This window comes from Parambassis ranga, chromosome 17 (assembly GCF_900634625.1).
Source record: "Parambassis ranga chromosome 17, fParRan2.1, whole genome shotgun sequence".
Classification (NCBI taxonomy): Eukaryota; Metazoa; Chordata; class Actinopteri; family Ambassidae; genus Parambassis; species Parambassis ranga.
In genome coordinates this window covers 19759312-19786864 of record NC_041037.1, presented here as the reverse complement: position 1 = coordinate 19786864, position 27553 = coordinate 19759312, and the positions used below count along the sequence as shown (strand labels likewise).

At 42.4% G+C, this 27553-nt stretch overlaps 3 protein-coding genes and 1 pseudogene across 6 annotated transcripts in view; 3 read left to right on the top strand and 1 right to left on the bottom strand.

The window, feature by feature from the left end:
• The window catches only part of LOC114450109 (sickle tail protein homolog), a 46474-nt gene extending 37187 nt beyond the window's left edge, over window positions 1–9287 (top strand). For 2 of the 3 annotated variants that reach the window (XM_028428047.1, XM_028428049.1), the window contains 15 exons: window positions 206–482; window positions 572–886; window positions 1210–1245; window positions 1333–1437; window positions 1534–1571; window positions 1659–1828; window positions 1949–2124; window positions 6672–6808; window positions 6947–7094; window positions 7177–7477; window positions 7554–7676; window positions 7768–8035; window positions 8627–8704; window positions 8878–9102; window positions 9203–9287. In XM_028428047.1, coding sequence (XP_028283848.1) covers window positions 206–482; window positions 572–886; window positions 1210–1245; window positions 1333–1437; window positions 1534–1571; window positions 1659–1828; window positions 1949–2124; window positions 6672–6808; window positions 6947–7094; window positions 7177–7477; window positions 7554–7676; window positions 7768–8035; window positions 8627–8704; window positions 8878–9050 — 2345 coding nt within the window. In that variant the 3' untranslated portion in view covers window positions 9051–9102; window positions 9203–9287. The remainder of the gene's footprint in view (window positions 1–205; window positions 483–571; window positions 887–1209; window positions 1246–1332; window positions 1438–1533; window positions 1572–1658; window positions 1829–1948; window positions 2125–6671; window positions 6809–6946; window positions 7095–7176; window positions 7478–7553; window positions 7677–7767; window positions 8036–8626; window positions 8705–8877; window positions 9103–9202) is intronic. The other variant, XM_028428048.1, reaches the window with a different exon arrangement.
• Window positions 9288–11791: 2504 nt separating this feature from the next.
• On the top strand, window positions 11792–14038 carry LOC114450113 (sickle tail protein homolog; annotated as a pseudogene).
• A 9072-nt stretch (window positions 14039–23110) lies between these two features.
• On the bottom strand, window positions 23111–25513 carry tmem70 (transmembrane protein 70). 2 transcript variants are annotated; one of them, XM_028427781.1, is made up of 3 exons: window positions 25251–25513; window positions 24454–24553; window positions 23111–23684 (listed from the first exon to the last, which is right to left on the bottom strand). In XM_028427781.1, the coding sequence occupies exons 1-3, from the start codon at window positions 25428–25430 to the stop codon at window positions 23239–23241; spliced, it is 726 nt and encodes a 241-aa protein (XP_028283582.1). In that variant the 5' UTR covers window positions 25431–25513; the 3' UTR covers window positions 23111–23238. The 2 variants fall into 2 exon arrangements, with proteins under 2 accessions (XP_028283582.1, XP_028283583.1); XM_028427782.1 differs by lacking the exon at window positions 25251–25513 and adding an exon at window positions 24945–25044.
• A 1729-nt stretch (window positions 25514–27242) lies between these two features.
• The window catches only part of LOC114449748 (uncharacterized), a 33719-nt gene continuing 33408 nt past the window's right edge, over window positions 27243–27553 (top strand). Inside the window, exon 1 of the mRNA XM_028427577.1 lies at window positions 27243–27459. The gene's annotated coding sequence lies outside the window, so the exon portion shown is untranslated. The remainder of the gene's footprint in view (window positions 27460–27553) is intronic.

Here is a 27553-nt window from a genome sequence, read left to right as displayed (position 1 = left end):
AAATGTTGAAGCGAGGCGACTGGACTTTTAGCGTTTTCTCGAAGACATTTCGCTGCTCCTTCAAGCAGCTTCATCCGTTACAGCACAGGACAAGTCTTTTTGACCCAATGTTGTAAAATTGACTTTACAAGCTCTAACTATCAAACTATCAATAAATTCAAGAGTATTTGTGCTTTCTGACTGTGTGTTTATCTCTGTGCGTCAGATGAGGACATTGGCAGCAGTAAGAGCATGGCCTTAGTGGTGCGTGGTGAAGGAGGACCATTTTACCCAGACTCCTACTGTTCCTCCCTTCAAGATGGTGGGGGAGGTCGCCTCAGCACCTCCTCCTCTCAGTGCAGCGCCCCTCCCTCTCTCACTGCAGACATGGTGGATTCTGGGGTTCTAGGGATCCCAGGTGGGCTACAGCAGTACCGTGCTTCAGTTAAACCTCTAATGGGCTATGGAGAGAGCATGGAGCCTCAGACCCGCTCCCTCCACAGGTTGCAATCTCACTGATTAGAAAAAAGCAGAATCCTAACAGTAGCAGCATTTATCCATACGTTATTCTATCTGCTTTTCCATCATCCAGGCAGAAGAGCAGGAAATATGGAGACAGTCAGCCTCCAGTGGGAACCAAAACTCCTCCTCCTTCCCCTCACAGAGTCAGTGAGGTCAGGATGAGTGATGGACAGATCATTGGAGGACTGGGCCTGGTGTCTCCAGAGAGGATGTCACCGATTCGCAGGTCCCTGCGACGGGACAGCAACGGGGCCCCAGTGGAAGTCATAAACAGAAGTAGAGGAGGCGGGTCATCATCCTCCACCTCCTCCGTTTTTGTGGACAGTCCTCTTGGACAACCTGAACGACTGTTTCAGGGTTATGTTCCCACCACCAGTGACCAGAGGTAAGTGGTTATCCATCTTCATTATTCGGGTTTCTTCCCACAACAACCACATTTTTTATGAGGCAGGGTATGTCCTGCAACCACAGCGGACCACGTCTGTCTGGGTAATAGAAGACTTAAGTCCACATTTGTGTCTGTGGTACAGCTGCTGACATGATGTGTGGTTTTTCCTATTAAAGTTCTTAAAATGATTTTCATGCAGTGTATATGCGTCCACAGGATCATAGGGTCTGAGCTAACATACACTGTCTTCTTATCTTAAAGTCTGATGTTTTTATATTCAATAATTCAATTCAATTTTACAATGAATGAAAACTGTGCAGGTACATGCTACAACCAACCTCAGCCTCTCACAGTCGGTAATGAATTGTCTATTCAAAATAGAATCTTACTTTGCTTAAAGTGCATATAATGTAATTTAATGTGTATGTGTTGGTATTTTTCAGTGACAGAATGAAAGCCATGGAGGAGCAAATAGCAAGTCTAGCAGGGTTAGTGCACCACGCTCTGTCTATGGGGTCTGATGTACCAGGGTTTAAGGAGGCTATCAGGTGTGTAGCATTCTCCTTGTAAGCCAGTAGTACCTTATTTATAATTTAACTGAACGATATTTAGGTTTACTGTGTATGTGTTGTGTGTCTTTTTAGTGAGAGTGCTGGATGCAAACCCTTCAATAACAGACTAGGTGAGATGTTTTAATTATTTCACACCTCGCTACAATATGCTTCCCATCCTCTGTGGTAACCTTAAATCACCTTTCCCTAACTTTCAGGTGTGTCATCTGAGCCTCAGAACCCCGACACTTTGACCGACAGCTTCAGCACCGCCCCTCTGGCTCTCCAGGCTCCGCCCTCTGACAGTGAGTTGCAGCACCGATTGGTTTCAGCAAAGAGAAATGTGTGTGAACTGCGACTGCAGCTCAGCCAGCTCAGACGTTTGCAGGTACTGACCTATATACTAACATCCAGATTTGTTCATGTGGAGTACACTGTACACTACCAGCAGATATTTCTGGCCTCAGGTGGTGGTGGAAACAGGAATCTTGATTTTCATATGTTTCAGCTGTCAAACCAGGAGAGTGTGAATTCAATGCTGCGGATGGCAGGTCAGGAGCTGGTGGTGCTGATGTGTGAACGGCTGACTCAGTCTGAGGAGGCAGCATACAGACGGAGAGCCAAGATGGAAGAGGAGAGGATCCACTACCTGGCTACTGAGGAGAGGATACTTACGCAGCTCAGGTTAGAGTGAGAAGATTATTTTTTTTAATTAAAAAAAAGTAGTACAATCAAAGCTACTATCATAGCCCATTTCAGGACATGTAGAAGGTTGGCTGTCTTGATCTTTAATTACCACTTTCATTGTAGCGATTGTAGTGTTAGCAAACAGTATAGCTTCACAACTCTGTGCTAATCCACATTTTCTCAGCAGTTACATTAGATTGCATTATGCTGTAGCTGCAGGAAGTTATATTAATAAATGAATGTGAAATAATGTGGAGCATAATGCCACTTCAAAGCTGACTCAGCATGTTGATTCTTGCTTCTTGCCTCTCTGCCCACAGGTACTGCTTTGATTGTAACAATAAAGACTACTTGCCTAGCACTAACCATAAAGCAACTTTTCAACCTAAAATGTACATAATGTAAACTTGATTTATTCCCAAGAGAGCTAACAGAAAGAAACACACATGAGGTTTATTTTAACCCAGTTAACAAGGACAGTTCTCAAGGGAGACGTAGGAGCAACAGAATAATATTGATTTAGAACTGTATAAACAACACAAAGCCTCAGCACCACACAATGAAATCTAATAAGCTAATAAAATGCCTGCTGTTAAAACACCATGTTTCACTGTATCAAATCATAGAATTCATTTTTTACAGCATTCTAAACAAAGAGAGATGTGCACAATCATGCACAGCAATAGTAACTTCATTTTTACTACATTTATACTCTTGTTTGACAAAAAAAGTAAAAAAAAAGTGATATCCATGGGGATGGACAAACTGTGATGTTATCAATAGGTTTCTGAAAGATGCATTCACCATCTTGGCAGCACCTGATAACTCCAAGTTAATTCAGCTCAGGTGGATGGTTAGTCATGTAAGCAAGCAGGTTGTGATCTGAGTTGGCACCCAGATGTCACTTGAGTCTGTCCCTAATTATACAAAATTATAATTTGGCCCAACCCAGGCACCCCAAATGCATTTCCCAACCCAGGGATGCATTTGGGGTGCTCATGATCCCAGTGGGGCATCCCTGTGGGTTGGTTATATATTTAATGGGTTAGGTGGATTGCAGGTGGATGCACAGAGGATACACAGTTCACATTGCTGCTGGTAGAAGGATTGGTCACTGTGGACTTCATTGGATGGCTGGTTTAGTGCAACAGATTTGTCAAATTTGAGGGAGACACATTGAATTTTATGCTATAAAGAGATTTTGCTCAGTCTCTAACACGATCAAACTACAGAATATCAGACGTCCTCATTAAAATGTATACATGCATGTGAAGTGTCAGCTGTCTTATCTAACTTCAGCACAGACTGAAGCCTCCATTAGTGGCCATGATTTAGCCTTTTCAACATTTGCACACTTGCTCTGACATCCCGCCCCTAATGCTGTCGCTGCAGCTGAAGTCAAATCATTGATAGCATGCAAGAACAGAGCACAGCAGAGAGGGAGAGAATGTGAAGAAACATATTGTTAAAAATAGAGGCGGAGGATGGAAGGTGATTTGATCTGTTATGACGCTGGTTTCCAAAGAAATCAGAACTTATTCTCATGTTAGCATGCTGCACATGCATTTCACAGCAGATGACTCTTCCAACAGAGGCCTGGCATTTATCAAGCATCACGAGTAGGAGTTTTAGGAAGAGTGTGATTACTATTCTGTCTAACCACAACACTGTATATCAGATCACACACATCATCAGCAAAATACCAACACATCAAGGCCTCACTTGTTCACTTCTCTACATGAAATGATGGGTGAAAGGAGAGTCGCACATATAGATGTTGCAAAAAAGAAAAATCTGGTTGTGGAGGCAACCTTTACGCAAAAAACGTAGTGATTTACGCTGGCTTGCTGGTGCGACTAATAGTCCGGTGCTACTTATCTATGGTTTTTTTCTTCTTCATTAGGCATTTTTTTGGCTGGTGCGACTTTATACTCTGGTGTAACCTATAGTCCGGAACATACGGTAGTTTCAAATATGCTTCTCCTGAGGAAATCCTAGCCATTTCTTCTTTGACGAATCTCTCAAACTCCTCCAGATTTGATGGTCTCCTGGCATGGACCCTGGTCTTCGGTACACCACTTCACAGATTTAGGTCAGATTTGTTAGGTTTTTGCAGGCAAGTCAATTCACTTTGTTTATCTGGAGGCAGTTCTTCACTAGAATTAAAGAAGAATGCTTCAGGTTGTGGTCATGTTGGAAGAGGAAAACCATGACCAAATTTTCCTGCTAACTGCTTTAGGTTTCTTTCAAGATATTCTTGACTGAATCTTGTCAGGGTGGAAGATCTAGCTCTAGACACACTGCAGCTTCCCCACAGCATCATCCTATCACCACTGTGTTTACTATCAGAAGAAGTTCTTTGGTTTATACACCTCTTGTTTCTTTCACCAAATAAAGGAACCATTTCTGTGAGCAAATAGCTTTTGTTTTATTTCATTAGACTGAATGACACACTTGCAGTATGTTTAATCAGGTTGTCCCTCCAGTCTTGTTTGGAGGTGTTTTTATTCTTTTGGCCTGCATTTTGGCCATGACTGTAGTGACTGTTATCTCTGGCACTTTAATTACAACTTGGCTAAATCATTCACATATGTCTTGACAGTTCTAGGTTCTTTAGACACATCTTCTCCTAGTTTCTATTTCAGGTTATCCAAATGTTTCAGTTTTACCTCTACCAGGTTTGTTCTGCACTGTTATAATGAACAATCTCTAAACACATCCCGCTGTAGTTTACATTCATTTCAACAATGTTGCTACAATGGAAGTGAAAACAGTGACCTGAAAGGAAGAGCTGGGTCCACGTTAGAAGGCTGTCTTCCTTCTCTCTGTCCTTTCCCATGCTTTCTCTCCCATAGTCAGAGCCCATGGCGGGGCATGTGTCTGCCTGCTCCTGGAACTCACAGTCTCTGATGGATGACATGTTTCTCAAGCAGGCAGTGCAGCGATATGACAACTGATTTAAGCACAAAGCCACTTCAGGCAGAGAAATTTGAATAAAATGTATCATCAGTAGTTGTCAATGCACCAAGGTGAATCTTGTGGGAAATATATGCCCCCCTTCTACACACATAGTTTAGTTCTGATTAATCTTTGATGTCCCTTCTATATAACGGGAGTCAAAAGGTCTTATTTTAATGATATACTGTATTTTACTGTACTCATATCCTGCAGTTAAATCGTATTATTATTATTGGTAGTAGTTTTGAGACAGATAATAATACAATAATCCACAGTAGATGTCCACCAAATGTCCTGCTGTCCCTTTTTTTGTTTTAAAGAGAAACAGGGCAAAATTGCAATTCCTCTAATGTGGCGTTCACATACTTTTGCCATCATCATCAGGACTCTGTCTGGACTTCACCTGATGTTTTGGGTCACATTTATGCAGAAATATAGAAAAGAATGAGGTAAAAAGCACAAGCACAACTCTCACTCTATGTACTACTTCTGGACAGATACTGTTTTTGATGTCAGCTTTACACCAAGCAAGCACTTGTGAAGCAGTGATTCTTGTTCTTGCGCCATTTAATAGATATAAAACAATTTTATACACTGTATGTTTAGATAACATCTGAATTGGACAGAGACATTGTTTTATAACAACAATGACACAGGGATTTCAGCACTCATTTTTTAACATTTTAGTAAGTGATTCATAAAATTTGGTACCATTATTGTTGAATTATCCATATCTGCAAACAATGAGGACATTTCAGAATCTCAAATTAACCAGGTTGAAATATAATGGTTCACAGTGAGTCATGCTTGTCTGTAAAATTTCTCTGTCTGCAATACCTGAAACCAAGACTGGTTCTAACACACACACACTCACACACACACACACACACACACACACACACACACTGAGTCTGTGTCACACATTTATACATGTCAGACTGGTTCCTTGTTTAAAACAATTCTGTCAAACACACTCACATAGTTCACAGTGCAGGGCCTGATTGTACCATATGTTCCTAATAGAACACTCAGATCTCAGAGTGCAGGTTTACTTGTAGTTCCTAGAATTCATAAAAGTAGAATGGGAGGACGAGCCTTTAGCTATCAGGCACCGCTACTATGGAACCAGCTTCCAACTTGGGTCCACCTTTAAATCTTTTGCTAGCAAGGCTTACAGCTAATTTAAACTATTGTCTGCATCTCTGAGTAGGACTCTTAGCCTCCATGATAGCTATGCTACTATAAATAATTACAATATATAGTTTCTCAGAATTTCTATTATAACAACCCGTCATGTTTGTCCTTGTAATGTATGATGTTTCTTGCATGTATGTATGTCTCCTTGCCAACATCTGCTTCTAAGTGTTTGATTGGGGTTCTCTGTAAAGCACCTTGAGACAATTTGGATTGTAAAAGACTCTATACAAATAAAATTGAACTGAACTGAATTGTGCCTTTGTTTGTACTGGGACTGAGGATCCTCAACTCTATTCTCAATTCAATTCTATTCTATTAATATCTTGTGTGCACAACAGGATGTGACGTTCTGTTGCAAGCACTCATTTCATATCTTTTTCACCCTTCAGTGAACTGGAGGACTATGTGGACCGCTTGCAAAGAAGCTCCACCTCCAGTTCGAGCCACCTGTCAGTCAGCTTGAGAGACGTGGAGGAGGGAGCAGTCAGTCTACGGAGGGTGGGAGAGGCTCTTGCTATAATGAAAGGTCAGTGAATCCATGGTATCTCACCAAAAGGACTGACATCATCATCACTCAAAACCCTGAGATCAAGGTGCAATGCAGTTGTGTCTGGAATTAAACTGTTATCATTTATCACTGAGTGGCTGTTGGGTTTTCTTTAAGGTGAGTTTCCAGAGCTCCAGGGGAAGATGCGCTCCGTGCTGAGGCTGGAGGTGGAGGCAGTGCGTTTCCTTAAGGAGGAGCCTCTTAAGATGGACTCTATGTTAAAGAGGGTCAAAGCCCTGACTGAAACCCTCAGCTCTCTTCGCAGGTATTTAGTAACTCACACAGAGATACAGCAGATATTTTAAACAGGAAATTAATCTGACAGTATGTCCTTGCTGTTTAAACAGGTGTGTGTCAGAGTCAACTCCGACAGGTAAATCAGCCCAGGTGGAGCCAATAAAAGTCCTGGAAACAGACCAACAGAGTCCTCAGAGCTCCCCCAAACCTCAGCCCCGATCCTCAGTTAGACCCCCTCTTCCCACTCCGCCTCTTTCTGGAGAGGCTGATGTCAGCTTGGCAGGTTCTGCCTCCCCTATCATGGCACGAAGAATGAATAGCACAGCAGCCTCAGCAGGCCAGCCCTCGCACCACCACCCTAGCCCCCCTCTGACAACCTCTCATGGACGAAACTCACCCACCGTAGCCAAGGTACTGGACACATGATGACATGAGATGTGAGCCTTGTACAGAATGTCACTGTAAGATTTTTTGTTATGTCATCAAGGTAAGTCCTCACTCCAGAGAGGGTAGCCCAGCCCTGCAGAGAAAACCAGGCCTTCAGCACCTTGATGGACTGGACAAACCTGCAGCAACAATAGCACAGGAGGGCTACAGTGACCAGACCACGGTTAGACTTACACTGAGCTTAGTGCAACACACTTTCTGCTTTAATTGTGAAACATGTATTCAGTTACTAATATTACTTGATTTCTCCACAGACTGCAGAGAGACAGACTCCAGAGGGCAGTCTTAGTGTAGAAACCAGCAGTGTTAACCTGTCCAGCTCTATCCAGGCTAACCAACCAGCCAGCTCTGATTCCAGTCAGACTCAACCCTCCAACACCAGCACAGACACCAGCACAGTCCGGGCCAGCCCAGTGGATCCTATATGTGATGTGTCAGATCACACACAGAGCGGCCCCCATTCTGCCTCAGGACAGACATGTCCCACTGCACCCAAGCAAGAAACACCTCTGACATTTCCAGGTGGGACTTTTCTTATATTAAACTCTCTTAACTGCTCAGTGGTAGTGTCTAATTTGTAGTTCAGGTGCAGTAGTGTTGTCATGATAAACTATAATTACACAGATTATCAAGTGGTGCAACTAAGTATCTATACTCCACAGTCTGCTACATTTTGCTTCACAGTGCAAATATGCAGACTGTTTCAGACACACTAGTTTCTTCCAGGGGCCACGGCTAACTGGTTAGCATGCTAACCTCAGCAGAGGTGTGATGCAAAATCAGCTTTCTCTCCCTCTGGTAATGTTGTTCATTTTCAGTGTTTTAAAATTTGTATTAAACTGGATTTATTACAAATAATATGGCCAGTTTTTGTCCAAGCATCCAATCAGCTCTTGTCAGATTAGCTAGCAAACATTAACTCAAAAACATGACCTACCATACATTACTATTATACTGCAGCAATGCATATGGACTTGATAGTTTACCATAATGTCACAATGTAAACACAGCTAGAAAACAATCAGGCATTGTACATTTATCATATCAAGGTATTTATCTTACTTGATAGTTTAGATTCATCCAGCTTATGCTGTTTTTCTGTGTTTGTTGTAGCCTCAGTGGAGCAGGAAGACATGTCTCCTAAGCTGAGTGATGAGGTGGACTCCACCCAGTTTAAACCTCCAGACACAGGTATGACAAAAGAAAACCAAACATAGCAGTGTTTGCTATTGTTTTCTGTTAGACTGTCAGCCATATAATTCAGGCTGAGTCAGTTTGTTCTTATCCTAGTGTAGTTCAGACAGGTTTAAAAAAGAAAGTGTGAGTGATGTATTACTTTAAGCCTGACAATCTGATATTTTTAGCTCCAGCCTCACAGCCTCCTGCAGCCACAGTGGAGCCTCCTCCATCAGCTGCTCCATCAACTGCTCATCAGCACCTCCATCACCTGCTGCTTCATCATCTTCTTCAAGCACGGAGCGTTGTGGCCGGCCTCAGATGGAGAAACCCCGCCGCTCTAGTGTGGACAAGGAGATGAAACAGAGTCCAGACCGGGCTGGCAAGTCTCCTCCACCTCCTCCTCCACGGAGGTGAGTTGATGAGTGAGCATCAGATGGGCGTCTAGCTGTGCATGTCCTAAAGTATGAAAGTATAAAACTTATAAACTGATGGTAATTATTGTCTCTCCAGGTTCCATGCTGTCAGTTCAGGTGTTAGCACCGGAAGGTCAGGAGATGCAGTCTTGACAATCAGAAAGGAGCCTGTTGGAGCACAGGTACATCTGGGGCAATATTGGTATACAGTGGCCCCTCGCTATAACGCAGTTCACCTTTCGTGGCCTTGCAGTGTTGCAGATTTTTTTAGTGCAATTTTGCATGCTTTATATACTATAAGATATAGTATAGTGAGGGGTTTTACAGCATTAAAACATCTATAATAATTGAAAAAAACTACTTTGCGGATTTTGGCAAAGTGTGCGAGTTATTTTCAGAACATAACTCCCATGATTAATGAGGGAGCACTGTACACATACACCAACATAATACTGTAAAATTGAAATATTGCAAAAGCAGACAATGGAATATTTATTTCTATATCTTTAAAAGGATGATGATGACAAAGAGAAAGAGCCTATGGTTCCTCAGCCCAAACCCCCTAGACAGCCACCAGAGGTCAAACCCAAACCCCAGATGTGTGCTCCTGCACCTCTGCCTGGGTCTTCCTCCACCCCCGCCACAGCTCCAGCGTACAGGGAGGATAAAGAGGAAGAGGAGGAAGAGGACAACAAATTCATGAAGGAGCTCCAGGTATGATTTCTCAGCTCTAGTTTGTCAAAACTTGGGTGAATCCAATCCTGAATAGGAAAAACCAGCTAGACCAGTAAGAGATTTGATTTGAGTTATTTCCAGGTCTGGATAAATGGCAAAAGAAAAGAGACTAGAGAAAGAGATTGCCTTCAAAACCCAATTACACACAGTGTAATGTATTAACAAAAATACATTAACACATGTATCAAGTTTGTGCTTGGATGTATAGTGTCACATAGTGTCTGGAAATATTGAAATGCTTAAAACATTGTGAAAGCGTTTATGGAAGGGGTTTACCATCAGCTGCATTTTCATCACCCTTCTCCCCCAGGCGTTTCAGAAATGCAGGGGTGTAGAGACAGGCATGCTTGAGTTTTCAGCCTCTGTGGTCCAAAGCAGAGAGGGAAATCTTCAGGTAAAGGACAGACTAACAACACTAATCAATAACAACTGAGTGTATGGATCTTTGAAGTGAAATCTTAGAATAAGGCACATTTTAAAGAGTCTGCTGAGCTTTATTAACTTCTGGCTTTGTAGAATTTCTGTTAATGTTTTCTTGTGTCTAACTCATAAGCGCTTATTAACATACACATTATGTATCTGTTACTCTTACTCTCTTTAATAATGATTTTGAGAGCACCTGCAGTAGCACTAAACAATACTTATATAAGCTTAGTAAGTCTTTCAAACCTTCGGATTCATCTCTTATTTCTACTTACACTGGCAGAATCAACTTTGGTGCATTTAATGCAGGCACACTTCATCATCTTCTTGGAAAACATAGCTGTGGGTTTCCACATGAACTCTGCCATTACTGATTTTTATGTCTTTTCTCCTGGAGGGGCCTGGTTGTATGGACTGTACATGAATAAACTTCAGCTGGCTTCTCCAAGTCCTTCACTTATTTTATCTGGAACCATCTCACTTATGCTTCTGCCTACACCTAATACACACTCACACATGTATACTCTACACTGCTACAGAAAGTATTCAGAATGATATCTTAATAATATGTATAAATGGGTGGCATTTGTCTCATCAGTCTACACTCAATAAGCTATAAGGACATTCTTAGAAATGGTTCACATTCTGCTGTTCCACTTTCTGTCTCATCAGACATATCTGTATATATTGTATTTATTAATAGCTTCCAAGGCCCTCCAAGCTGTTAAGATTGTCATTGCTGCAGCAGGTTCTTTATCTCAACAAAGGTTGTGTTCTCGTTCTCTGTTCTTGATCAGTTTTAGGTTTGGCCAGCCAACTCTAATATTAGTATTCATGCTTCTACAGTTATTCGACATTATACTGATAATAAAACATCCAATATGATTTTAAGACCCTGCTGTATATAACATATGTATAATATTTGCCCATCCATTCATTCTCAAAAACACTTAGTAACAGTAGGGGAGCAGACAAGCTGGGGGATATAATCCCACTAATAAATCCTGGTTGGCCTCAGGGTCACAGACCTAGCTTTTGTTTTAGCACATCAATCTTTCTTCACCAACCATGTATTTTGATGCAGGTACTGTACTTTTAGTGTTTTGTTAGATCTGCTGATGATGATTATTGTTTAGTTATGGTTGGTAAAATGTTTACTATGATTAACTTTGTGATTTTAGGTGACCCCAGAGCTATCAAATAAGAATCATTCATCAGAGGGAAATAAGCAAAATCTAAAGGTAGAGACAAGGACATCGTCAAACTCACAGGTGGCCAATCAGAGGCCTTCTGAGTTATCATGTGGACCAGAAATCTGCTCACAGCTGAGAATTAATGGCTGTGCTCCTAAAGTCAGAAATGCAGCTGGACTGGAAGAACCCAGTAAAAGTGGGAGAAGCCTTATCAGAAGAAGGAAGTGGAGAAGAGGGTTAAACCAATGCCTTCTCTTGACTGTGCACCAGCAGAGAAGGTGGAGGTGCCTACACTTCAAACACAAAACAAAGTGGAGGCCGGGTAGGTAATTACTGTTCCAGCTTCGCAGAAGAGGAAACCGATCTTACTGTGGACAATAATCAGATAAATAAGGACACTGCCACACAGATATTTCCCCAACTGCAGAAAGGAAAGTCAGGTTTACCACAGTAGTAATCTACAAAAAGAAGACTTTCAAGGAACTGACACAAGTCCTAAAAAACACACCAGCTGAGAAGAAGTCTAAGATGACAGTTGTTCTAACTTTACAAAAAGAAAAACACCACAAAAGACTGCTTATTAGAGCCACCCCCTTTGTCTCCACAGTCTGTGTCCCTGGAACACAGATGAAGGTGGAAGCCTGAGTCCCACTATGTGGGACGATGAGGGCCCACCTCCTCCACCACCTCCCATTGGTAAATTCAGAGTCAAGGCCCAGAATCAGGACACAGTCTAAAGAGCTGGATCAGGCTAAAATCAGTGGCTCAGGCATACAGACTGTGTCTGTGGACAGCACCAGCAACCCACAGATGTAGGACATGAGAACTATGGTTTTGAGGACAGTGATGAGACTGAGATGAAACCCATTATTTTTATACTGAATGACCCGTTGGACATTCAGTCAGCCTACAAGCGTCTGTCCACCATCTTTGAATGTGAGGAAGATCTCGATGCAATTCTGTCTCCAGAAATGGTTGAGGTGGAAGAGGAGACAAAACAGAAAGAGGAGGAACAGGCTGTGATAGCTGAAAAAGACATCGCAGGAAATGCTCAGAATGGTCATTCCTTACAATGCAACATGACAAACATTCACCAAATCAACCAGCTCTGGATAACCAACAGCAAAGTAAAGCAGACTCACCTAGAAAGGCAGACACCAAAAAGAAATTCAAATTCAAGTTCCCTAAAAACAAACTGGGTAGAGTTAGCCAGGTGATCCGAACAGGGACCAACAAATCAGAGAAGAAGTCTCTTGAAGTTTAGTGGTATGAGGAAGAGGTGATAGCATCAGATAGCAGTCCAGTCAAGGAGACCAAGAAACAAAAGGACTCCAAGGGTTTTGAGATCAGCAGTAGCAAACAGCTGGATTTGGAAAAAAGGCAAAGTCTGTGATAGAGACATTAAGGTGTCCCGTTCAGCTGATAACAGAGATAAGTCACATACCCGCGTAGAGAAGCTCTGCAAGCATACATTTGACTCTATCGACAGTCTGGAAGAGTCCATAAACAGCTGGAAATCAGTGTGGACAGCATAGCTGTCCCCTACCCCACTGCAGCTTCACCTCCTCAGAGCCTAAACTCGCACAGTGACTCCTTGAACAGAACTCTGCCAGGCAAAAACAACAAGACAGGAGACGAGAAAGAAGCCCATCCAAAAGGCCAGCCACTTACATTCTCAAGGGCCCAACCCCACCTCAGAGTAAGAGAGCCAAACCACAGCCTCACAGGAATCAAGACAAGGCACCTCTAAGAAACAGGTCTGATCTTCTGTCTCCAAACAGCTCGCTTGCTTCAGTGGTGCTGGGCTTTTCCATCATGACCAACGGACTCTCTCTGTGATTCTTTACATTCTACAAACTGTCTTTCATAGCTATGCCACATTGGCTTCTATATGTAGGATAAATGAAACAAATGCTCCATCTTGTTTCTCTTTTTTTTTAGGGGGTGGTGGTGTCTCAGATTAATAACAGCACATTGCGCACCTCAGTGGTCCTTTTCCGTCTGCTTCACAGCTAACATCCACATAATGGCAGCCCTGACTGAAAGCACTGTTTGCTGGGTTAGACTTAAGAGACTTAACATCTGGGCCTGGTCACAGAGTGTATCTTATATAACCCACATTTCCAGACTATAGACATTCTAAGACTGTGTATTCTGTGTTTACAGGTGTAGTTCAGAGCAAAAAGAATCTGTTCTGCTTCTATGTTTAGATTCTCCCAGGAGCTGTTGTTTTTATTTTCCTCATCCTATCACTTTCTTCTTGTCCCTGTAGGTCTATCAGTGCTTCAGGGTAAAGAATCATTTTCTGCTCAAGTATTGCGATGTACACTTCTAACTTACATTTTCACACCTGTTCATATTTTTTGCTTTTTGCTGCCACTAACGCACAAATAATGCATCTCCCCTATGTCTGTCTAGTCTCTGATTCTCTTGTTTTTGCTTCTCCTTACCAGACTTCCAGCAGCAGCTCCAGCTCTTCTGCACAGCGATCCAACACTAAGTCGTGCCACTCGTCCTCTTCCAGCTCACCAGAGAAGACAGCTAAGGGACAGCCGCCTGCCAACCAGAAGCAGCCCAGCCAGGTAAAGAACACTGAACACTGAACACAACTTTTTGTCCAGAGTAAGCTTAAATCAAGATACATCACAATTACTTTGGTAAAATATGTAAGTTATTCTTTGTTGTCTACCAGTCAAAGGGTTTGGGCACACGTTTTTATTTAATGGTTTATTTTTATTACTTTCTACATTGTAGGTTCATACTTAAGAGATCAAAGCATGCAAACGGAATGATGTAATCAACAGAAAAAGCAAAATATGTTTTATATTTTAGATTCTTCAGAGTAGACACCTATTGCTTTGATGAGCTCCATGGTTTCATCGTCTGGAATGGTTGTACAACAGTCTTGAAGAAGTTGACATTGACAGGACTCATGAGAGCAAAGTACCGATTTCCACAGTTCTAATGTGTGTAGTAGTGGTTTCTTTGTAGCAGTTGGATGATAGAGGTGTCCTCTGAACAGGTGATGTTGAGATGTGTGTGTTACGCTCTGAAGCATTATGTGGACTCTGATCTGAGCTGCTGTCTGAGCTTTCTGAGCCTGGTGGCTCTAATGACCTGGGCTCTGCAGCAGAGCAACTCTTGGTGGTCCTGGGGTTGTCTCATGAGAGCACTGTGGTTTTTCATGATGTATTTGAGGGGTGACAGTCAAAGTGCTTCTGGGCTCCTGTCCCAAAATAATGATAGGACTGTTTTTCTAACTTCTGATGGTTGTCACACATAAGAACACAGGAAATTCCAGGATGAAACTTATACACGAAACACACCTGTTGATTTAAAACTATTCCAGTGCGATGACCTCATGGAGCTGGCTGTGTGGTGAAGCAGAAGAAGGATCTCAAATATAAAACATATTCTGGTGTATTTAACACTACATGTTTATAACATCGTAATGTAATAGTAAGTAATAATGTGCAAAAAATAGTAATAATCTTCAATATAGAAAATAAAAAATAAACTCCAATAAGTAGGTGTGTCCTTAATGTTTTACTGGTGTGTTACATTTGTGACAAGCAGATGTATGTTACATAAGTGTCCCTTACATGAAGATGAAGACTTTATTTATGGGTACAATGGGAAGACTGCATACCCATAAATACAGCACAGGAGAGAGCTAGAACAGAATATATTGTGAAAAGTGTAATAATGATGCCCAGGTTTAAATGTTTCTGTTTGTGGAGACTGTGGGTTTTCTTCATGTTCTGTCTGTCCCCATATCAATGAGTGTAGATCAGTGAGTTGATCTTACCTGCATGTAACCAGCATGTTCTCTGTATACAGCCCTTCTTCATCTGGCAGTGAGTTGTGGAGCTGTTATTTGCACAAAAACACCCCCATCATCATTAATGGATAATTCTGTTGAAACATCTGTCATTGCTTACCCTCACGTCTGTGGCATAGAAAGGCGTGTTTATCCTTTACTGCATGGATGTCGTGGTTGGTGGCATTAATGTTTCTACGACAACGGGGTCTTATATGTATGTAAAATATGTTCTTTTATGTCTTTTATCTTAAACCATGACAGTAACTCTTTCTAGAATAATCCTTATTTATTTAAGAGGATCAGCTCTGAATTGGGTCAGAGTGTGGGAGGTGACAGTGACAGTTGTCCCTGACTATATGGAGTGTTCTAAGATGGAACTGGTCTCCTGTGCTTGTTGGGGCTTTATTTGTAAGAGCAGGAGAGCTACAGTCATGTTCAAAAAGTAGTACCCCCTCTTTTTATTCTACATTCTATATGTAAAAACACAACACAAAGTCATCTGCTTATAGGTGTTTTAGGCAAATATATCTTCAGGCATACACATATAACATAACTTCTTTTCATGATATTTTTATTTTTTAGCAAATTATTTTTTTAATTAGCAAAAATAAAAAGGGGTACCAACTTTTAAACATCACTGTAGCTAAAGTATTTTTAGATGCTAAAAGCAAAAGTACTGGAAAGCACATATATATTTCTTATACACAGAACCTTTAAGATCCCTTAAATAGGATGTTTACTTGTAACCCTCTGATAATCTTCATAACCGTGATCTTAAACTGTTTCATTATTGATGTATTGGCTGCGTTTCCTTTTAAAATATTCATACTGACAAATTGTAGCTGGCTAAGTAATTTGCTACACAGTGAACAGGTGATGCATGTGTAGTAGGCCAACTCTGGCAGATAATCGGGTGTAGCTGTAGTGTGACTAGCGCCATTATTGCTCAGTGCGTGTCTTGTGGGATGTGGGGTGGTTGATGAGGAAACTGTATCAGATACAGCAGTGATTCAGGGATTGGCTGGCCAACGCATGGCGATAACCAGTATGAGTGCTGTTTTCCTGTCATGTGGGCTGTGTTGACTGGTGGTATTCCATGGTGTGTGTTTGCAGGCTGACAGCAGAAGCAGTAGAGCTGCTGGGGATAGTAGCCATTGTGTCGTTGCTTTGCGTGCCTCTAAGATCCCAGCCTTGTGCCATAGCTCTGGGAAACATCCGTCCCTCTCTGTCTACTCCTCACTGCTCAGACACTGCCGATAGCCCCCAAAACCTCTCCTCTTCCTCCTCCTCTTCTGCTTCTTCACCTTCAGCTCCTTTCTCCTGCGGGAAACACTTTCTTCTGTCTCCTCCTTCAAACGTCTCCAAGTGTCCTTCCCGTTCGTCTTCTCCTTCCTCCTCTCCACGCACCAGGCTGCAGGGTTGCTCCTTTTCCTCCTTGGTGAAAGTTTCCTCCTCAGACTCCTCTCCACACTCCCCCTCTCCACCCCCACCTTCTCACAAGTCTTTAATCCCGTCTCTGAATCTGAGTCGTCTCCTCCCCTCATCTAGCCACGCCTTGTCACCATCCCACGCTAACGTCAGCAGCAGCAAGCGCCAGCACCGCCTTGTCCTCGCCTCCACCTGCAGCTCCACCTCCACCACAAGCGCCCAACAAAGCTACTACTCCTCATCATCCTACTCCTCATCCTCACCCTCCTCCTCCCCCACCTCGTCCTCCCTGTCCCCCACCTCATCCTCCTCCTCCCCTCCCTCCCCATCCTCCTCCCTCCTCCCCACCATGGTGAGTCAGGGCAGGGAGCACACGAATGTCAGCAACCAACCCTGGCTCTCCATTCCACGGCAGGAAACGCAGCAGGAGCCAAGCTGTCCACACACTGCGCACCACAACAGCGACAGCGGCCTCAAAGGACACGTCATGATGGTCTTCAGCTACTGCCCAGACTTTAAAGGTGCTGGTGTGAATTCCAGCTGAGAAAAGCAAAGTTGCACTTTGTTCATAGAGCAATATCATATGTTGTTTACCTTTGGACGTGGTTGGACAGACTGAGGAGGAGCCCGACCTACACACCTGCAGGGCTGATGTTAGCTGAGCTTAATAACAAACTGTAGCACTGCCATACCAAAGACATTTAAAAGCAGTAAAACCCTCCCATTGATAACCACTGGCAGCTCTGGCAGCCATCGTTCCTCTGTGGACCTCAGGTTAAAGCCACAGGGGTGTGGTTAGCAAGAAGGCAGGGCTGCAGACGGAAAACAACCATTAACCCATTAAACATCTATGCAATGATAAAGAAATTCAACAGACCTCTCTACTAAATACCAATACAATACACACAGTATCATAGTAGCACTGTTGTGTGTGGAACAATGTTTATTTCTGCTTGTTTGGTTTGAATTGTTTAATTTAATGTACATTTAAAATCTGTGTAAAAAGTGTAAATAAAAACAACTGCAGTGAATGGCAGGTAAACAAACTGTGCTGTAATCACAAAAAAATATGGAGAGGACACAACAGACAGCAAAACCCTGAAACTACAATACATCCCTGGCCATATTTAAGGGATTACTTTAAGGGATTACAGTATGTAAAAAAGTAATTCTGTTTGGAAAATTGGCAACTTGGAACCCTGACTGGAACTGTAGTACCTTGTATGTTGAGCTCTCCTGATTGAGTTACTGTGTTGTGTGTCGACAATGTTAATGCACTTTGGCTATCCTGTGAGATTTTTGCAACACAAGCTACATTTATTTATTTGTATCTTTTGCCTACAGACTTGAAGGCATCAGTCCTCCCTAAGTGTGCAGACCTTGTGTGGGGTAGAGGTAGAGAGGGCAAAAAGAAAGAGGGGCAGGAGGAGGGTTTTCTTCAGCACCCTCATGACGGCTTCCTGCTCAAGTGCATTGGCGATAATCACAATAATATTTTTCTGATTTTCTCTGCCTGCTTATGTGACACCTAACCTACACTTCTTTGCTTTCACTGGAGGCAGATTCAACCATGCCAAGATCATATTTCCATTGTGCTGAAATGTAAATAACTCCATTAGAGTCATGTTTAAAAGTAAGTACCCCCTCTTTTTTTAACAACATCATGAAAATGATCTGATCATAGTAGGTCTTAGTGTTGGGCAATATACAAGCTCAGATGAACTACATTTTTCACCGTGCTATTATTTAACACCATACCCCCATGATTCAGCAGCTTGTAGATCCACCTTTGGCAGCAACATCTTGCAGTAACAGTTACCTCTATGACTTGTATCAGTCTCTCACGTTATTGTGGCATCTTGGGGTGAAAGTGCTGGGACGGCTCACCTTCTTTAATCCTGTACAATGATGAATCTGGATCATCTGCTGTGTTTCTTCCCAAACACCCTTTTCCACAACGTGAAACATCATCAGCTGTTTGCGTTCAAACGCTTTTGGCTTGCAGCCACCGTGTTTTATGGTGGAACATCACAATATCAGTAACAAGTATTACTATACAGAAGAATAAAGGGTGTTTATTTTTCTATTCACATGCTTTCAACAATTGTGATACGGCTCCATCATGTCTGCGGGAGGCAGTAGAGAAACTGGTTTGGATACTTCTGTGTGTGTGTGCTGTCATTTAATACTGTTAAATATATTTCTATGACATAATATAGTATGCAGAGTTTACCCAAAGACAATCCTACACAGACTGTAAAGATTTCATTATGTACACCTGTCAATGTATATTTCATGTACTTGAAGGTTAATAGAGAGATCCTTTGTTAATATGTGACTCTCCAGCACTGTGCAGTGGTTTTAGGCTCTGAAAGTGAGGTTTATCAGTTACAATTAAATAAAGGGTGATATATGGTGCCTAAAACATTTGGACACTGTAGTTGGTGGTTACTGTGCTTCCTGGGTTTATTTTCTTTGTAGTGTGCTGTTTGAAGTGAAAGAACGTGGTGTTTTTGTGGGCTTCCTGTACACTAACACCATGTGACAGTCTAAGTGAGAAGATGGATACAAAAAATGATGAGCCTCATTCAAAAATACACATGAAGCACTCTGGACAGCACGGAAGTGACATCATCACCATGGGGTCAAAAACAATCATCTTTAAGTCCAGAGCCTGTCTTACTGCTTTTCCAGCAGCAGAGTTCTGGTTCTACAAAATCAGTGTGACCTCATAAAGCAGTTACTGTTCTACAGCAGATCCATCCATCTATTATCTGCTAGCTATGGGTGAGAGGCTGGGTACACCCTGTACAGGTCCACACAGACAAACAACCACTCACACCTATGGGCGATTTAGAGTCACCAATGAACCAAGCACGTCTTTAGAATGTGAGAGAAAACCCACGCAGACACAGGGAGAATGTGAAAACACACAGAAAGGCCCCAGACAGAATCGAACCCGGAACCTTCTTGCTGTGCTGGGAACCTTCACCCAGCAGATTCATGTCAAAAGCAAACAAGATTTTTACAGCAGCACACTAGCAGCAGGAATACATGTTGTGAGACCATGCTGCTGCTTAGAGAAGATTGAAGCAAGGCGTCTGGACTTGTAGAGTTTTCTAGAAGACGTTTCGCTGCTCATCCAAGCAGCTTCATCAGTTCTAACTGTTTGGTGGGGAAACATGGTTTATATGTGGTTACAGACCTCAGTGGGTGGGTCTGGGTAAAACTTAAAAAACTTAAAAACAATAGCACTAAATGTTTCCATACTTACCTGTGATGTTCTGGCTGACTGGGCCAGGTGTGTCTAACGACTGGCTAACGACTATGAAACTGCCGGAGGGGGACTGGTTGACAGCCCTTTGTTCTTACTGTGAGTATGTGCAAACTTCCTGGGAATGGATGGAATCACTGCATTGTATGTGGTAGAAAGATGATGTCTGAGGCCACCACCTCTGTTAAGGGAAGGTTTTTCCAGCTTAACATAGATGGCTTCCTTGACTCCTCTTTCATACCACCTTTCCTCCCTGTCTAAAATGCGAACATTGTTGTCCTCAAAGCCATGACATCCCGGTCCATTTCAAACCTATGACAACACTGAGACAGAGACTGGTTCACCCGAAGGATAAGATTCCCAGGGAGAAACACAGCAATGTGATATACGCAGTCCAGTGCAGTGAGGAATGCTCTGATCTGTACATTGGAGAAACTAAACAACCACTCCACAGAAGAATGGCTCAGCACAGGAGAGCCACCTCCTCAGGACAAGACTCAGCTGTTCACCTCCACCTCAAAGACAAAGGACACTCCTTTGAGGACAACAATGTCCACATTTTAGACAGGGAGGAAAGGTGGTATGAAAGAGGAGTCAAGGAAGCCATCTATGTTAAGCTGGAAAAACCTTCCCTTAACAGAGGTGGTGGCCTCAGACATCATCTTTCTACCACATACAATGCAGTGATTCCATCCATTCCCAGGAAGTTTACACATACTCACAGTAAGAACAAAGGGCTGTCAACCAGTCCCCCTCCGGAAGTTTCATAGTCGTTAGCCAGTCGTTAGACACACCTGGCCCAGTCAGCCAGAACATCACAGGTAAGTATGGAAACATTTAGTGCTATTGTTTTTAAGTTTTTTAAGTTTTACCCAGACCCACCCACTGAGGTCTGTAACCACATATAAACCATGTTTCCCCACCAAACAGTTAGAACTGATGAAGCTGCTTGGATGAGCAGCGAAACGTCTTCTAGAAAACTCTACAAGTCCAGACGCCTTGCTTCAATCTTCTCTACGTATGATGACCTGGATGACTGAGAATCTTCATCAACATGCTGCTGCTTCATATTACAGATGATGTGAGGTTGTGTTATTACTGTACCCCAAACCTAAACATAAACCCATCCACACCATTGCCAGAGGGTTTGAGTTGGTGCTGTCAGTATATATATTATATAACTATATATATATATATATATATATATATATATATATATAAACACCTGTGTTGGAGGGCCACTCATAGACATGATGTGTCTATTTTCAGGGGCAGCACCCTTTAGATGCAGCCTATGGATGGTGTCTGTTGTAGACCATAGTGAATGACTGAAGGACATTTTGTAAATAGAGGTCTCAACTGTTCATCAGCACAGCCAGCAGACACAAACACATGGATCCATCTCCTCTTCAGACTCAGACTGATCATATTTCCTGTGTAGCAGCTATTTTGTATGCATCTGTGTGAAAGTGGTTTCTATTAGCTGAACATGTGCATGCCTTTAAGTTTGTCACACCTTTGTTCTTTAGAGAACAGATTCTTCAAGCTGTTGGCTCTCGTGAACTCCAGCTTCATGTGAGGATGGAGAACTAATAAAGGGCTTCAGAGTGTTGAAACATCAGCTGCTCCTGCTCTCCTTTCATTTCACTGTATAGTACCACGTAGTGCCAGTAGAGGGCAGTAGAGATACACCTGTTTTAAAAGTTTCGTCCATCCAGTGTGCTGTGCAGAGTGTGATATTTATTAATAGTATTAAGGCAAATGGATTATTGGATAATTTGGCCTTCAAATAAACGGACGATCCTTGAGGTTTACATACGTTTACGACTAACATATATTTGATATTGGATCATGTTCCTGAATAAAGACATGACAGAATTCTATATTACTGTGCCATTAGTTTGAGTGGGTTCTACCTTAAGAACTATATATATAAAAATATATCATATATAAAGTAATAAATAGCTAATGTCTTGGTAAGTACCAGTATACAAAGTATTAAAGATTCTAAAGTGTTCACAAACTTTCAAGCAGCACTGTGAATTGGTGATCCCAGCAAGAGGTCTTCTTAGATAATCCTATACCACAGGCTACCATTTGATTAATATGTTTAAAGAGTCAAGAGGTGTGTGCTGTAATTCAACATGCATGTATAGGTCTATAGGTCATGTATAGAGGTCTTCCTAGACGACCATGTGGACTGAAAACAGTAAAATGCAAATAACATTATACTAAATGCCAGTCGACACTATCCAAAATGCGCTTTTATAATTCAAATTTCATAGTTCCACCAATGATGACAAATACCTATGTACTGTATAAAACCTATATAAACAGTTTATGTTTGACACTATGTTGGTTAAGCCAGATTTATTCACATTAAACTGGAATCAGCACCCTTCTTATTTCATAGATCAGTAAAACTGGTCCAGTGCTGAACTGTTACCCATTATCATTTTAAACTTAAAACTTAAGAGGAAAAAACAAGCACATACCAGCCTAAGAAATAATAATAATAGTAATAGTGACCCCTTTCAAAAATTGAGCAACTTCCTTACATGATGAATGCTCCTGTAGTAATCCTGTACCAGGCTACCATTTGAAGAGTCAAGAGGTGTGTGCTGTAAATCCAACATGCATGTATGACTAATAAGTAAAGCCCACTTGATCCTGTGGAGGGATCGGAGGATGCTGGCAAAGCTATCCGCCCTGATGGAGACCACCACCCACCCCTTGCACAGCACTGTCACAGCACTGAGCAAGCTCCTTCAGTGACAGGCTGCTCCATCCACGCTGTGTGAAGGAGCGCTAAACCCCGCAGGTCCTTCCTACCTGCTGCCGTCAGACTGTACCAACCAGGCTTGCCACAGCAGACCACATGTTTTATATACACACTCACAGTTAAACTATACTCCTGTGCAATAAACTTTTTTCTGCTCTTACAGTGTAAATTGTCACCATGCCTGATGCCATAATGTGCAATGAAAGAGAGGCAGCATGTCCCTTTAAGACATAAATAATGTCTAACTTTTCCTAACGTTTTTTCCACAATCAGTGATTTTCCCAAAAAAACAAACTCAAGGACCTCTAACAGTTTCAAATACCAACAGAAACGGGATATCATCAGGATAATGGGATTATTATTTATTAACACTAAATAAGCATCGATATAGTGGATGGAAATCTTTGTTTGCTGTGCCCCCCCCACCCCACCTGGTAAAAACAGTGAACTAACAACACTCCCTTCAGTCATTGGTTCAGCTTTTGTCAGGTTGATGAATGTCGTCCATAGTGAAGCTGAAAGGTTTATCATAGCCCATAAGATGGTTGTAGTCCTGGGGGATGGAAAACAGGTCTGGGTTCACCAGAAGTCCAAAGTTGTTGGCGTAGAAGGAGGTGAACATCTTACTGACGGCTGGGATCCTGACCTGGCTCTGGTGGAACACGCTCTTCTTTTCCGTCAGGAAGACGCTGTAGGTGATGGCAGTGTAGGTGTCTCTGTCTGGGTTGTGATAAAGGCGAACGACGTAGCCCTTGGTGACAATGTGGAAGAGGACAGGGGTGATGAAGGTGAAGAAGCCGATGCAGCCACAGAACGCCGCCTGCAGGGCGATGCTCTGGACTCCTAGTCCAGTCTTTAGGAGGATTTGAGGCACGATTAAGAGGCTGGCCATGCTGGTGCTATAAGAGAAAAACTTTACCCCTAGAAAGAAAAAGCAAATGATAAATGAATGGTTCCAGTATGACAACAGCATCACCGTTTATCCAAATACTTTACATTGTCCATGTTCTATATGGTGTTACATGCCAGTATTAGTGTCTGTTGTGTGTCTCTGCTCTCTGTCCAGGTACCATGTGCACTTCCGGCGAACCAAGTGGATCAACCACAGCTGATTCCACTTGGTTCTCATCAGCATGCCTATATCATCTGGCAGTGTGCACATGGCCGGAGCCAGTGGGCCAGTGGGCCAGCTTGTGGGCACATACACAACGCGCTTTGCAGTGAGACATAAGCATGACAATCAGTGCTGATCCTTTCTGTTTTGTGTTGATTTGTGTTTTATTTTGTTACATAATTATAATTCACAGTCACTGGTTCCATCTCCTGTCTCTTCCTCAGGCCCGGGTAACATTATCGCTGCTTCCCCTCATACCCTGGACTAACAGGGGAACGTAACATTGCATCATTATCAGCACGGCTATTATCAAAGCTTTTGAGCCATATTACGCTATTTGACTGTATTAAGCCACTATCAGTGGTATTTAGTGAGATAAAAATCACACAACTAGCTTAAAGTGATGAACTGTAAATGAAAAGATGATAAATACCCAGTACAATCAGAGGATTTTTATTACGCTATTACATTAAACAGAAGAGGGGATCTAACTGCTGAACATCACTATCAGTAAGCAGACTGAGAATGTTCAATTGGCAGCTACAGTGTTGTGATGATGATTCAAAAGTGACTGACCCCGCACAGCAGTGCCCAGGTTTCCAGTGTATATGAGATTCCCGTCATCTGAGTGGGGCGCAGTGAATACACAGCGGCTACCTGGACAGCAGGACGGCACCTGAGAGAAAAACAGCAAACAAAAGCTGCTATTGTTGTGTAGAATCTGACATTCAGGTGTGTAAAGATATGCGAAATATCTGCCACCCTATTGAGCTGATTGATCTATTGACGCAGGACACATTCATAAATTCCATCAACCGCTAATTACACTTGATTAGCAATTTGTTTTTAGGGACAGAGCACCAAACAGTGCAACCCTAAACCCAACAGGAAGTCAGCCAGTTTGAATTGTTGATGCCAGTTTACCTTATGAAACAGCTTTACAAGACATGCCTGTTGTGGTATCTTATTATAGGATTTGTTCGAGACAATGTGAAGTACAACACTGTCGTGAAATCACTTTGACATAAAATTGCTATTACGATATGTTTTAGTACTTAAGTCTTTACATGAATAACTGGTAAGATCCAACCAAGTCCAACAATATAATGCTGGGCCAATAAACTGATGAACACAACATGCCAAGCACAGCTAGCCATGTTTTGTTTAGCATGGGCTAGGAGACTTCAACCCCTAAAGGCATCAGCAATCGATTGCAGAGAGCGTGATGCTTACGGCTAACTAAGGCTAACGACTAATTTTGTCTGTTTTCTACATGTTTTCGTGTAGCTAAATATATCCTGTATAGTATTAGACTGCTGACCACACTATTAATCAGTCACCGTGTTCGCCGGTGTGTGCTGGTAGTTAAATACCTGGGTTGTAAGAGGGAACGACCTTCTGGCAGCAGGTTTCGTTAGCTGGTGTTTAATCGCTCCTCTGGAACAGGACACGGAAAACGGCGCAGCATGTCGCGCGAATATTGAGTGGATATTGGCAACAGTCCGTGGAAAGGAGCGGGACCGTAATCCATGCAGGACAACTACAGGAAACATGATGCGTTTAGTTCTGATTCTGTCAAATTAACTGCTGCTGCGGAACAGCTTCATGCACGCTGACACGGACTTCTTCGTGTAGGGGAACCCGGTACTGTAGTGTAATACTGCCTCTTGTCGGTGGACGGACAGCATTGCAGCTCATCCGGTATAGCTTTTCGTGCACCTCTCCGTACACAATGCTATGCCTTTATTTTGTTTCATTAATAAATATGTTTTTCTCCTGCATAAATGACTTCCACAGAACAAACAAGCATCAAAATCAAATTCAACCCTGGGCCCATTTTAAAATGCATTTTGAGCTGAGCATAAAATCAAAAGTCTCAAACATCACAAATCATAAAGATGTTTTTCTTTCTTTTTAAAAAACTTAATCTCAATTAAACATCAACTGAATAAATGATAGGTGGAGTGCTTCACAGAGTTTCCCCTAGAAGCAACTTAGTGTCCCAGCCTTGTCCTTCTCAGCTTGTTTAGACAACCAAACCAACTTGGTCTAAAAGTAGTCAGTCTAAAGGATATTATTATCCTTTCACGGTTTCAGCAGCATCATACCTGCAGGGAGGCTCTCTGTGAGGACAATTCTCGTTTGACCTTCCTAAAGTATACAGCAGGGAAGAAGTAGTGGAATTCTGTGCCAAATGTTAGGCATGGCTCATCATAAGTGAGCAGGAGACCATGGCAGCAGGAGAATTCTGGCACAGAGAAAGAGAAGAATCCCTCAGCCAGCTTGCTGCAGAGGAGGTAAAGAAGAAATAATATGAGACAGTCTTCCACAGACCAAATGGCTTGATGTTTCAACAAAATCTCAGAAAATGTTATAACACAATATTTTAGCGAGCCGCAGTGTACAGGGACACACAGACACGGCCTTTCCTCAGCTCACACTTGTATTTACTGAGGGGAGGTGGTCTCACAGCTCGACAGTGCAATACTCCACCTGCTGGTGCTTTCTAGGTACTACATCTAACACGAAATGCATTAAATTCCAGTCTGTAACATATTACTGCACATACAGGTTATATGCAAACTGAACCAAAACATGACAAATGGGATTATAAAGAGCTTTTGTCTATATTGGCTCAATGGCTCGTGAGGAGAAGAAGAGGAAAAGAGAAGGAGAAAGCTTATAAGCAACAGCTCAGACAGCAGCACTACTGATGGAAAAAAAGCCTCTTACTGACAGGAGGTCGATGTTCATCCAGACCAAAACATTGTGTCCTGTAACCAGCCTCATCAGCAAAGTTCCAAACACAGACTTACGTTACAAGTACACCCTGTTACTCTTTTGTACTACTAACATTACATCTCACATTAGTCAAATATGTCAGGGCTGGCCAGCCTCTTTCTGTTTTCACATCCATTCATATATCAGGCCATCTGTCCAAAGTGGATGGTCTACAGGAATAAGCCATGTAAATACCATGAAAATGATTGGATCTATAGGTGTATTCCCCAGCCCAGACAAAACAGACCTGTTTACAGCACCTTCCATTGTCCCCATGATGCTTTCTAATAACAAGTCAATGCTGAAATACACTTAAAGTGATGGATCTTCATCTGGTTAAAGGTTTTTAATGTCTGTATTCTTTCATATTGGTGCAACATACAGGGACTGCTCAGTGTTTACATGTTGTTATGCAACTTATCTTGCTGTGAGAGAAACACACCAAATACAATATTAAGATCTTGATATATTGTTTTATATCTTTGTTGCTGTTTGTGTGTATGTTATAATTCTTTTCTCGTGGCTTTCAGAGACATGCGCAGTCACTGCACGAGCTTCCTAACGTGCCTGTGCCCGCCACAGCTCGTGTCTGTGGTATTTGAGCAGCAGACAGAACTAGACATGTTACATGTCCCGGCTTCCTGCCCTCCCTAACAGTCAGGAAGAAGTGGCAGACTCAGTCGAAGCTTCCTCATCAGGTCGTCGTGCCGCAGAAGTGAAAGTAAAAACTCACCGTTACAAGGACGCCAAAGACATGTTGAAATATCTCTTTATTGTCTTCGACATCTGGACGCCATCCAGGTAGGATTAAGAAACAAGCGACTACACGTTCAACACCTTCACATTTACATCCACCTGCACAGGCTGTGTCTGCAGATAAAGAAGAAACAAAGTC